Source organism: Clupea harengus, chromosome 24 (genome assembly GCF_900700415.2).
Source record: "Clupea harengus chromosome 24, Ch_v2.0.2, whole genome shotgun sequence".
NCBI lineage: Eukaryota > Metazoa > Chordata > Actinopteri > Clupeiformes > Clupeidae > Clupea > Clupea harengus.
In genome coordinates, this window is record NC_045175.1 from 9,497,457 (window position 1) to 9,509,562 (window position 12,106).

Below are 12,106 nucleotides of genomic sequence, written 5' to 3' on the forward strand. Positions count from 1 at the left end.
TTGCAAAAGTTTTCGACGTACTCGATTAATCACGTCTGTGTGAGTCAAATAAACTCATGCTTGATGCTGGTGGCCATGGCGAATGTACTTTCATAGTATTTACACGTATGTAACTGGCTTTTAGTCGGTTTTCGAAACTTGCAGATTTGCAGAATATCTCTAAGGGTGAGTCTTTGAACAAAGAAGCAAGGTCAATTACCATAATGTTCGCGAACTGTCAAATCTAGCCAAGAATCAACTTTAGTGGTGGAGTCAAGACTGACCAGGCTCGCCTCCTCCACATGTTAAAAATGTAAAGTCAACTAACTTAGCGTCACGCTGACTTGAAATCATAGCAAGGTTTGATGGCCAATATGCTGTGCAGTAAGGGAGTTAAATGGGGATGTATCACTTAATATAGAGCCTAGTTGTGTGGGGTTAGATGTAGAACATATGATGTGGGTTGGCTACTCGGAGGCATTCAGCCTTAACCCATTGGATCTTTTTTTTTCTACTTTTAGTAGCACAAAAGCATGATGTCTCTTCTTCTCTTTAACCTAGTTGCATGCAGCACAGACCTACCAGATATCATCAGCTGATTTGTCAGTAGTCATGCTGCCTCTGAAGGAGAAGGACCGGCCCATCATCCAGAAGCTGCTGGATGCTGGCTGCTGTGGCCGCTGTATCCTGAGATTCTGCTGTATTGGAACCCAGTCTGCATATCGACTGTCCAATGAGGTGTGTTACTTCCAGCAGTACCAGATTATAGGCCTGGAGTTTACATGTGGGCTGTCTGCACACGAGTACATCCAGATTCGTATCCACATGTGTCTTCCTGTCTGTGTGTCTAAGTGTGTGAGTTAGCGCGTGAGTGTGAGTGTGAGTGTGAGTGTGTGTGTGTGTCTGTGTTTGTGTCTGCAAGAGTGTGTGTGTGTATGTGTATGTGTATGTCTGCCTACTGACTAACTTCCAGATCAAGGTCAAGAATGTGGCACTGATTCAGTCTTGTCTGGATGTTCTTCCTTCTGCCCAGGACCTATGGAAGGACCTGCATGCTTTCGTCAGCAACACAGAAGTTGCCTCCCAGACGCCTTCAGATGACCCTCCCTCCAAAAGAATAAAGTTGGATTCGGACGGCAAGGCAGATGGAGGCGAGACTGAGGGGGTTCCCATGGTAACAGCAGAACCGACGGCAGACGGCACAGAGTCCTCTGTATGTGTGGTGTGTTTGGGGGTGCTACAAGACTTTTGCAACCCCAGCTTCACCAAAAAGGTGTGTAGCTTCTGTGACCAATGCAATGAGTCAAGGTTGTTTGCTTTGTTTATTTGTTATTTCTTTTTCTTTCTGACTAGTAGCTTTAGCTTTAGAAACCACTATGATGTTGCGTGCAATGTAAATGTTTTAGTGTGTGTTTGTGTGTGTGTTTAGATTTCAGAAGTTGTGAAATCTGAAGAGTATCAATTTGAGAGCCTGGTGCTATCCGTGTCACTTCCGGCCCAGCTGTTGGTCAGAGAGGTGAGGTCATCTAATTCCACTTAACCACCTTGGACTACAAAAATATCCAACCAAACAAGCTAACGGCTCTCTTTTCAGTCTTGTCATAAGAATAACATCTCACCTGTTTCTTTCTTTTTCTTTTTCTTGTTCTTGTTCTTCTCTCTTTGTATCTCTTCCTGTTGCAACCTGCCTGTTGGGTTTCCTCTCATCCCCCAGCACTCCTGCTGGCTCCACATTAAAAAGGAAGTAAGGTATCGTATGCTTAAAACTACATTTCCCACCTTGCCCTCCTCCTACCTATTATGGTTTGTGTGTACCACTATGTGTCATGTATATGCGTTTACCATCATAAATATTCCACTGTGGATGTAGTTCACATTGAGCATCGTACATTCCGTATTCTATTTCCGGAACACTTAGTACTCTATTCATGGAGTGTTGTGCTGTGTTCACCAGAGAAAAGAGCATGTGTCTGGACAAAGAAGATGTCATCCAAGTAAAGGAGGCCTTCAAATGGACCGTGCAGAGTATGCTGTCCGAAACACTGGGGGTTCCCGCGGTGATGAAGGTAAGTTCTCCGCTTACCTGTGGAAAGCAATAATCTGCAGTCATATACAGTCAGTCTGAACAGCTTTAAATTGACTGCGCGCGTGCGTGCGCGTATGCGTGCCTGTGGTTAGGTTATGTTATCAGTATTTATGTTAACTTTGATGCTCGATGCTGTTTCTGAATGAGTACCATAACATACAGTACTGTGCAAAAGTTTTAGGCAGGTGTGAAAAAATGCTCTAAACTAAGAATACTTTCAAAAATGGAAGTGTTAACAGTTTATTTTCATCAATTCTTCATCAATTAACAAAATGCAGTGAATGAACAGAAGAGAAATCTAAATTAAATCAATATTTGGTGTGACCACCCTTTGACTTCAAAATAGCATAAATTCTTCCAGATACACTTGCACTAGTTTTTGAAGGAACTCGGCTGGTAAGTTGTTCCAAACATCTTGGAGAACTAACCACAGATCTTCTGTGGATGTAGGCTTCCTCAAATCCTTCTGTCTCTTCATGTAATCCCAGACAGACTCGATGATGTTGAGATCAGGTCTCTATGGGGGCCATACCATCACTTCCAGGACTTTCTGTTCTTCTTTACGCTGAAGATAGTTCTTAATGACATTGGCTGTATGTTTGGGGTTGTTGTACTGCTGCAGAATACATTTGGTGCCAATCATACGACTCCCTGATGGTATTGCATGATGGATAAGTTTCTGCCTGTATTTCTCAGCATTGAGGACACCATTAATCCTGACCAAATCCCCAACTCCACTTGCAGAAATGCAGCCCCAAACTTGCAAGGAACCTCCACCATGCTTCACTGTTGCCTGCAGACACTCATTATTGTACCGCTCTCCAGCCCTTCGGCGAAGAAACTGCCTTCTTCTACAGCCAAATATTTCTAATTTTGACTCATCAGTCCAGAGCACCTGCTGCCATGTTTCTGTACCCCAGTTTCTATGTTTTCACGCTTAGTTGAGTCACTTGGCCTTGTTTCCATGTCGGGGTAGAGCTTTTTGGCTGCAACTCTTCCATGAAGACCACTTCTGGCCAGACTTCTCCGGACAGTAGATGTGTGTACCTGGGTACCACTGTTTTCTGCCAGTTCTGAGCTGCTTGACATCTTCCGATTTCGAAGGGAAATAAGCTTGATGTGTTTTTCATCAGCTGGATTAAGTTTCCTTGGCCGACCACTGCGTCTACAATCCTCAACGTTGCCTGTTTCTTTGTGCTTCTTCAAAAGAGCTTGAACAGCACATCTGGAAACCCCTGCTTTGAAATCTTTGTCTGGGAGAGACCTTGCTGATGCAGTATAACTACATTGTGTCTTGATGCTGTGCTCAGTCTTGTCATGTATGACCTTTGACATGAAACTGTCTTCCACAACCTCACCTTGGTAGCAGAGTTTGGCTGTTCCTCACTCAGTTTTAAGCCTCCTACACAGCTGTTTCTGTCTCAGTTACTGACTGTGTTTCAACCTACATGTGAAATTGATGATCATTAGCACCTGTTTGGTATAATTGGTTGATCTTACACCGCACTATAATCATATAAAATCCCTGTCTTTGTGCAAGTGTACCAATAAGAATTGATGCTAGTTTGAAGGCAAAGGGTAGTGACACCAAATATTGATTTGATTTAGATTTTTCTTTTGTTCACTCACTTTGCATTTTGTAAATTGATAAAAATAAACATTTATTGTTTATATTTTTCAAAGCATTCTTAGTTTACAGCATTTTTTCACACCTGCCTAAAACTTTTGCACAGCAGTGTATATAATGTGTAGATTGTTTCATCTATTTTGCCTTATTCTCCTGCTACTCTAGAGTCCATTTGAGGTGGCAGTTGGATTCATCCACCCAGACACAGATGCTGACTGCCACTTTCTGTAAGTGGTGTCATTAAAACATTTATATTTACATTTAGTCATTTAGAAGATGCTTTTGTCCAAAGTGACGTACAAGGGACAGAACAGTCAAGCTACGAGCAATAAAAACCTGGTGTAACAATAAATACTACTTTACATAAGAAGTAGAAACATGCGATTCCTCAACAGGTTGCTTTGTCAAGCGGTCCTGCTTAAATACCCAATGACAACCGAAATTGCTCTGTGAATATGTCCATTGATGAGTGGATTATTTGCAGAGGTGTTTTTGTTGCTGTCCATCACATTTCTTCTGTATCCGTAGATGGAGTTGAGTTGTTGTTGTAAATTACCGTACATGTAAATTGCATCACACGTGTTTATGGTATTTTTTTTTTAAATTCAGGGCAGAAGCTTGCTCTGACTGTTTCCATACATCGAAAAACAAAGAGGTAAAGTTCTGTACAAGTTTTTCAAAAGCTGTAAATGTTATATCGGAGTTCATACAGTCATTAGGATACAGTCATTAATAAAGATGGGGAAGATTAAGAACATTTTATATTTTGAGATTTCAGATTAGTTGGTTGTTAGTTGATTCTGTCAGATTTGTTAACCCCCCCTCCCCTCTTTTGTACAGAGGTCTGTTTTTACCAGAATGGCTGTGGTGAAGGCCTTGGAGAAGATAACTGATAAGAAATTCCTCAAGTAAGTGACCTTGAGCGACACCAGGTGGTTCTTCTACATATTTCAATTCAAGAAAACAGTTTGAGAAAAGAAAACATTTGTGTAATGTCCTCTCTAATGTCTTAAAACATTCTGTTTCTCTAATTTCTTAAAACATTCTGTTTCTTCCGACAGCGAGTACCCTAGCCCTCCTGCAGGAGTAAAGACTGCATGCGTAGCTCAAGAAACAACATGTCTGCACCTGTCTACCTATGTGGCTGGTGAGTTTCTACTATTGTCTTCATCACCTTTGTAATTGTTGTAAGGATCAGGCTAGCCTTCAAGGTGTGTGTGTAGTTTCATATATATCCGGCATTGCTCACAAACAGTATTGCCTCCAGCATTGATGAAATCCATTCACCATTTGTGTAGACAGTCGGCTATCTTTCCAGTCCTGTTTGTTACATTACGAGAAAGAATAATTTGTTACGTTGTTCAACATAAAATGACAAATCACTCGTAGGCATTCACAGAAAAAAACTGCCTTTATTTCACGATGACAAGAAATATGCCATAGCACAAGGGTTCAGCATCTAATATCATATTGATCATATGCAATGGAACCAAAATGTCAAATTCGTCACATTTGGCGTCTCTGTCTTGCTGTTGCCAGGGCGATACAACAAGTTCTCGCGGACGCTGCCGCAGACGCCGTGGGTGATCGACGGCGAGAGGAGGATGGAGTCCTCGGTGGAGGAGCTGATTGCTGCGCCCCTCCTGACTGCCTTCAAGTGCGAGAGTGAGTGCCAGAGCAGGGGTCTCTCTGTAAATGCTGTATTTATGGAGGATCCTGTAATTTGTGATGTGTTCTTTACTAAGAGATGGTGTTTGAATGGCTGTCTGGTGTCCTTATGGTTCTTGTGTGTGTGGGGTTGCAGGTTTTAACTTCTCCTCGTCAGGAAGGGAAGATGTGGACGTCAGGACCCTGGGGAATGGTAGGAGGCACGCACTTATGAACCAGACCGCAAACCCTTGTGTGTTCCATATAGTCAAAGAGAAAAAGGTTGTCTGTCTGGTCATAGAAGAACCATTCAAATAGAACCCTCTAATTAGGGGTCTCTTTACAACCTGTTTTGAGTATTGGTGGACTATCTAAAAGTTTCAGGTGTGAAGATCTCTTTTTGACAGCAAAGTATCGTTTAAAAAAATAAAAAATAATTATTTGGACACATTATCGATGGTTTTACATAGAACCTTTCAGAAGACAAGGAACCCATTTGTGGGGTAATACCCATCATTATGAACAAATACTCAGTCTTCCATATTCTCCCACATTCACGGTTCCTCCGACCCATACTGTGTACCTGTACGCCTACTCTTACTTCAATGAAGTTTGTGCAACTCATTCTCTTAGGGCGGCCATTCGCTATGGAGCTGCTGAACCCACACCGATTAAAATTCAACAAAATGGAGGTCCGCCAGCTACAAGAGGTAACACAACTTGTAGCAGCACAACATAACACAGCACAACAACAACAACACAAAGACAACATCTAACGACTTGATATTTCAGGGAACATTGTGTGGAGACACGCTTTGGGAACTGAAATCAACATTTTTTTTTTTTTTTTTATAAATCGTACATGTTTGTTTGGGCTTCTATTGTGTTGATGTGTGTGTGTGTGTGTGTGTGTGTCCCATGACAGGAAATAAACCAGTCTTCAGATAAGATCCGCATCCGAGACCTCCAGTTGGTAACCAGGTACAGAAGCCGTGAAAACATCAACAAACCTTTCATAAGAAGCTTAGCATTAGCTTAGCTTAGCATCCCTAAGTGCTTGGAGGACTGCCCTTGACTTCATTTTAGGTGTCTAACAATTTTGTAAATGTGTGGGGGTTTCTTTCCCCTCCCTTCCTCTATCTCTCCCTGTGTGTGTGTGTGTGTGTGTGTGTGTGTGTGTGTGTGTGTGTGTGTGTGTGTGTGTCTCAACAGAGAAGCAATGGGTCACATGAAGGAAGGAGAGGAAGACAAGACCAAGTCCTACAGCGCCCTCATCTGGAGCCAGAAGGCCATAACCGAAGAGGACATCGAGTTCATCGGCAACATAAAGGTGACTCTAACTGTGCCTGTGTAAAACATGGAAACATCAGGCCCAGTGAGATTCATGTCCCTCCATGCACTGCGCAGCTAAGGGTGCCATAATAGTTAAAAGGTGTCTGACAACAGCATTGTCCGGCGGAACATCGTGGTTACTGTAAGATAAATTCAGTTTAGGTATGAATTTATTAACATTTTATTTCTATTAACAATGTATGCCCATTTTACCAGTATAACTAAAGGCAGTTGGAAAACAGGTTTCAGACAAAGGGGCCTAAGATAACATTCAAAGCACATGCTTTCAAGTTTAGAATGACCAGTGACATAAATTCCAAGGTCATAAGGCAGCCTGGGCAGGAGACAGATGAGATAGGGAAACTATCTGTAAGAAGGGAGGATGGAGACTCACAGAAACATAATTGTCAGGCCAGAAATTACGACTAAAACATGCAAGTCACATAGAGGCGTATACCTGGAGGCCCCCAGGAAGTACCATCAGTGAAGACTGGACTTATAACCACTTATTCTCACATGTAAAATTCAGAACGCCTTCTCCAGCCGTGGGTGACAGAGCTGTTGTGAACTCTGCATCTCCGACTGAATCTTGTCCAATCCTAAAACCAGTAAACTCAACTGTATCAAACCAAGTGCTGCGTGTGGCGGTCCGTTACTCTGATTTCTCTGTAAACCAACACGCAATTAATTTTAACTTAACATTACCCATATGGAATAGGTCTGTAAAGACATAGGAATAACATAGGAATCACACTTCATGTATAATACAGCATATCAATGTCATACACTTAGATGACACTAAGATAGGTCATATATATAAAATATATATGCTGCATATACTGCATATACGTCATGTTTGTGTGCGCTCGTGTGTGGTGTGTGTGTGTGTGTAGGATCTGGAGATTGCTCAGAAGACGCCACTGAGGGTCCTGCACCGGAGGCCACTGGCGGTGCGTCAGCGCGTCATCCACACCATGAGCACCAGCCACCTAAACCCACACCACTTCACCCTGCAGCTCAGGACACAGGCTGGCACGTATCCTTACTGAACACACACACACACACACACACACACACACACACACACATGCACATGTACACTCACATACACTCACATACACACGTACACACACACTCACGTACACACACTGACACACACACACACACACGTACACACACCCACTGACACACACACACACACACACACACACACAGCCATGCATACACACACACACACGTACACACTGACACACACACACACACACACACACATACAAATACACAGACGATAAAAAGTCTGACTCACAAAGGCAGAACACAAACAGAAGGCCACATGCTGGTATCATTCACTCACATCTGAATGCGCGTTTAGCGTGAAGGTAATTGTCGGGGGCCTTGACAAGATCCTTAACAGCCACGGCTCAGATACATAAAGGAGTTTGTGCACGGAGACTTTGGCCGCACCAAGCCCAACCTGGGGGAGCTCATGAAGACGGAGGTGGACATCCTGGAGCTGGACGTAGAGGTGTGTGTGTGTGTGTGTGTGTGTGTGTGTGTGTGTGTGTGTGTGTGTGTGTGTGGACATCCTGGTGCTGTGTGTGTGTGTGTGTATGTGTATATACGTGTGTGTGTGTGTGTGTGTGTGTGTGTGTGTGTGTGTGTGTGTGTGTGTGTCTATATATATATATATATATATATATATATATATATATATATAGACATCCTGGAGCTGGACGGAGAGGTGAGATCCGAGATCGCGATCCGACTCCACGTCCTGCAGGAGTTTTAGCACCGAGATCCACTTCTGTGATCTTGTAACTTTGCCAGAATGGTGAACGGTACCTTTAACTAGCACGAGCAACACCAAAATCATGGGTTCGATTCTGAGGGATCACACATACTGATCAAATATTTGCCTTAACTGTATTTTTGTGTGTGTGTGTGTGGTTTTTAAAAAAAAAAAATGTTTTATGTGTGTGTGTGTGTGTGTGCTTTATGTGTATATATATTTATAAAAATATATTTGTTATGGAATTGTATTGCGCTTCCTTGACACTAAATTTCCATTGTCACTTAGACATGTAATGGAGTGAAATTATTATGTTTTCCATGATGATGTTTGATAGAGAAAGAGACAGATGTGCTGTGTGAGATATGGTGTTTGAGAGAGGGAGAGGTATAAAGAGAGTGAGTGTGTGTGTGTGTGTGTGTGTGTGCGCTAGACATGTAATGCAGTAAACTTATGTTTTCCGTGTGTGTGTGATTTGGATTCCCTTTAGTCAGTCGACGTGGACTGGCCTCCTGCCATCCCAGAATAATCTCTCGGAATTCTGACCATATATGGCAGACAGCGAGGAACCCTGCATATCATCCAGCTCTTCCAGGCAAGCACAGTGAAGGGAATCAACAGTACGGACAACATGGGCGACTTCATTTCAAATACACGGATGGGACAGAACCCAGTAGATGAGTCAAGCCCATCTTATATGGCAAGCACTGTCACTGTAGTCCTGGTAGTCATGGTGATAGACATTCAGTGACACTTAGCTTAGTGATGGCAGCTAAGTATTAGTTACAACATGGTTAATAAATAATGTTTTTTCTTTCCTCAGTGTGAGAACAGTGTTTTGTACAGTCCCGATCGTCTGCTGGAAAAACACCTTTTTCTGTTTGTTTGGATGATTTACGTTTCTGTCCAACCTGCATGTGCGTGAAACACAAACATGTTATCGAATTAGGTCGCATCCAATAAAGAGGTTATTTTCCACCCAAGCCAGTGCAGTTGTCTGTGATTGATTATGGTTATGTACAAACATGGTATTACCTCGCAAAATCAAATGAAAGTTTTGTGAAACTCTAAGTTACTCGTAAGTGTACTATTTGATGTTCAGTGTTCTTCATTGCAAGCCTTTAAGTAGAATTGTAGTCACAAAATCTATAATTAAAAATAATGTAGGTATCCAGCCAAAATGAAAGTAACATTCATTTTGAATATTGTTAATCGTCAAATAATTGCGTCTTCCTGCTTTTCGTGACTTTTTAAATGCAAAAATATAATAAAGGTGTTACACTAAGTTGAAGTTTATAACTTTAGACCCATAACTCAAACTTTGTCCAATGCATAATAATCCATAAAGTTACGCAACTTTGATGTGGCATATTTCTATAGGTAGAACTCTATAAAACATTATCCAATCAGAAGTTTAGATTCATTGATTGCTCCCCCCAGGACCTATTTCATTGGACTGCGTGAAACATGGATAGCTGGCTGATAATTATGTCTTATGCTTTAAAATGTTTGTTGCTTTAAAATTACTTGAATTTTAACCTACTTCGAGGACTGGGGGTCTCTTGCTGATAGAATAGTGAAAGGTGATATAGCATGTATTCTTTGACGTACCTCTCTTCCATCCGATCTCGGAGTTGATATTGATCAGGAAGTACAGTTTGATTACCCAGAAATAGGTATACATCTGTTGAAATTTAAATTCTTGCTTTGATCATAGCAACCAAATCCTTTGAAACCTCAAGATTGCAATTGTTCTATGAACAACTGTTAACTCATGAGGTTAAATCTGAATCAAGGGTAAGGCATAGGACAAATCAAGAAAGGCACAGACAGACTTTTGAGTATTTTATTATAACTTAAAATAAATACTACCAAATGGCAATGCAAGACCACTACTGGATTCTTGCCCTAGTGTTTTGGTAAGAAAAATCAAAACAGGCGAAATGGACAAATGGAGAAAACGAGAACATACCAACCTCCGTCCATGGAGAGACAAACGCTTCAAGAAGGAGAACACTGTTTAGAACAGCATGAGCAAAACAAATAAACATAAAAACAAATAAACCAAAACAAAATAAACCTATTACAATAAACAGTACAAAAAATACAAAGAGAAGCAAGGAAGAAAAAAAAAATAAACAAGACCGTAGGCAACCTGATGTAGCGAAGGTCGTCTAAGACGAGGTGTTTTTGATGTCTTGCAGAGAGGAAAAAAACAACGGAGAAAACATGATTCTGTGGTGCTGTGACCCAAAACTGAAAGTATGGACGGATCTGGGGGTATTCCAAGCACGTGCTTTAGTGACTAACCCAGATAAGTAAACTCTGAGTAAGTGGTAAACGTCCTAATAGAAGAGCCCTATGGCTTTGTTTTGTTAAAGAATGATGCCATAGGGCTCTTCTATTAGGAGGTTTACCACTTACTCAGAGTTAACTTATCTGGGTTAATCACTAAAGCACGTGCTTGGAATACCCCGCTGTTGTACCAGGTTACCTGTAGGGGGGGGGGGGGGGGCTTGCAGGTGGGAGAGGGGGATAACCTTGGCAACCGTTTCCATGGTAAAACCACAAAACACCAACATTTATAAAAAAAAAAAAAAAAGAGAGAGCAAGGATGAGGAAGCTCCTGTTTTATTTTTCTTTGTTTCCTTCATTATGTGTTCCCCCTCACCCAAACTCATTTTATATCTGAAGTTGTGTGTCTAGCAGTATTGTGTATTTGTTTGTTCTGTTCTTTGCTTAATAACACCCCCCTCCCCTGCCCAAACATATGTTTTTGTATTTTTTTCCCCCACCATGTTCTTTTTGTCAGCCCGGTATTCACATGACACAGTCACACGAATGAAAAAAAAAAAGAAAAGATAAGAAGGCATTGCATATGTACATCACCAATCACCAAACCCGAACAGAAAAACAGGAAATTGGAAAATGAGGAGGAGGAAAGAATGTCTTGGGAAGTCTTGGGGAATATCCCCTGGGCGTGCCATGCCATTTACGCAAGAAGTCCCACGCGCTCCCCAAGCCACCACCCCCCCGCCGACCCCTGACCCCCTGCCCTATGAACCCAAGTCCAACTTTGAAATTACATGGCTCAGTGTCTGTCAGAGTTGGATGATCTCACAAACGTACGTACATACGCACACACACACACACACACACACACTGCTTCCCTAACCTGCCCAACCAACCAACCAGCCCATGCCGACCGCCACGCTTACAGTATTTGGGTGTGTCTTCTCACACACACACGCACACGCACACCTACCTCACATTTAGGGAAAAAAGTAACATGCGCTCCCCTACATATGAAAAAAAAAAAAAGAAAACCCTCAATAGTCTTTCAAAATCTGCGATTTTCACTTGTAAATATGTCCTTTCAAAGGCTAAGACCTTTTGTATTAGTGTAACAGAGAGTAGTAGTGACACTGAGTGGCTCTCCCTGTCCCTGCAGAAAGAAAGGGAAAGAGAGAGAAAGAAAGAGAGAAGATAAGAGAGAGAGAGAGAGAGAGAGGTGAGAGAGAGAGAAGGTGAGAGAGAGAGAGAGAAGGTGAGAGAGAGGTTTACCTGTAGTAGAGCATATGATCGCTCTCAGTTTGATGCAGTGTTCTGAGGTGTGTTTGGCCTGAGTGTTGTCATACAGTGTCTG

At 42.0% G+C, this 12,106-nt stretch overlaps 1 protein-coding gene across 3 annotated transcripts; it reads left to right on the top strand.

Annotated features, from left to right (window-relative positions):
- The first annotated feature begins 17 nt into the window (after positions 1–17).
- pus10 (pseudouridine synthase 10) lies at positions 18–9,443 on the top strand. 3 transcript variants are annotated; one of them, XR_004163080.2, is made up of 19 exons: positions 49–165; positions 541–717; positions 1,013–1,252; positions 1,409–1,495; positions 1,694–1,728; positions 1,934–2,045; positions 3,858–3,919; positions 4,302–4,347; positions 4,533–4,600; positions 4,754–4,839; positions 5,232–5,357; positions 5,497–5,553; positions 5,973–6,049; positions 6,265–6,320; positions 6,552–6,669; positions 7,565–7,707; positions 8,097–8,196; positions 8,951–9,055; positions 9,284–9,443. XR_004163080.2 is itself a non-coding variant. In XM_012822508.3 (18 exons), exons 2-18 carry the CDS (start codon positions 592–594, stop codon positions 8,987–8,989), a joined length of 1,578 nt encoding a protein of 525 aa, XP_012677962.2. In that variant the 5' UTR covers positions 18–105; positions 541–591; the 3' UTR covers positions 8,990–9,443. The 3 variants fall into 3 exon arrangements, 2 of the variants coding, with proteins under 2 accessions (XP_012677962.2, XP_012677961.2); XM_012822508.3 differs by having other exon boundaries at positions 18–105; positions 8,951–9,443; XM_012822507.3 differs by having other exon boundaries at positions 8,951–9,443.
- Positions 9,444–12,106: the final 2,663 nt, after the last annotated feature.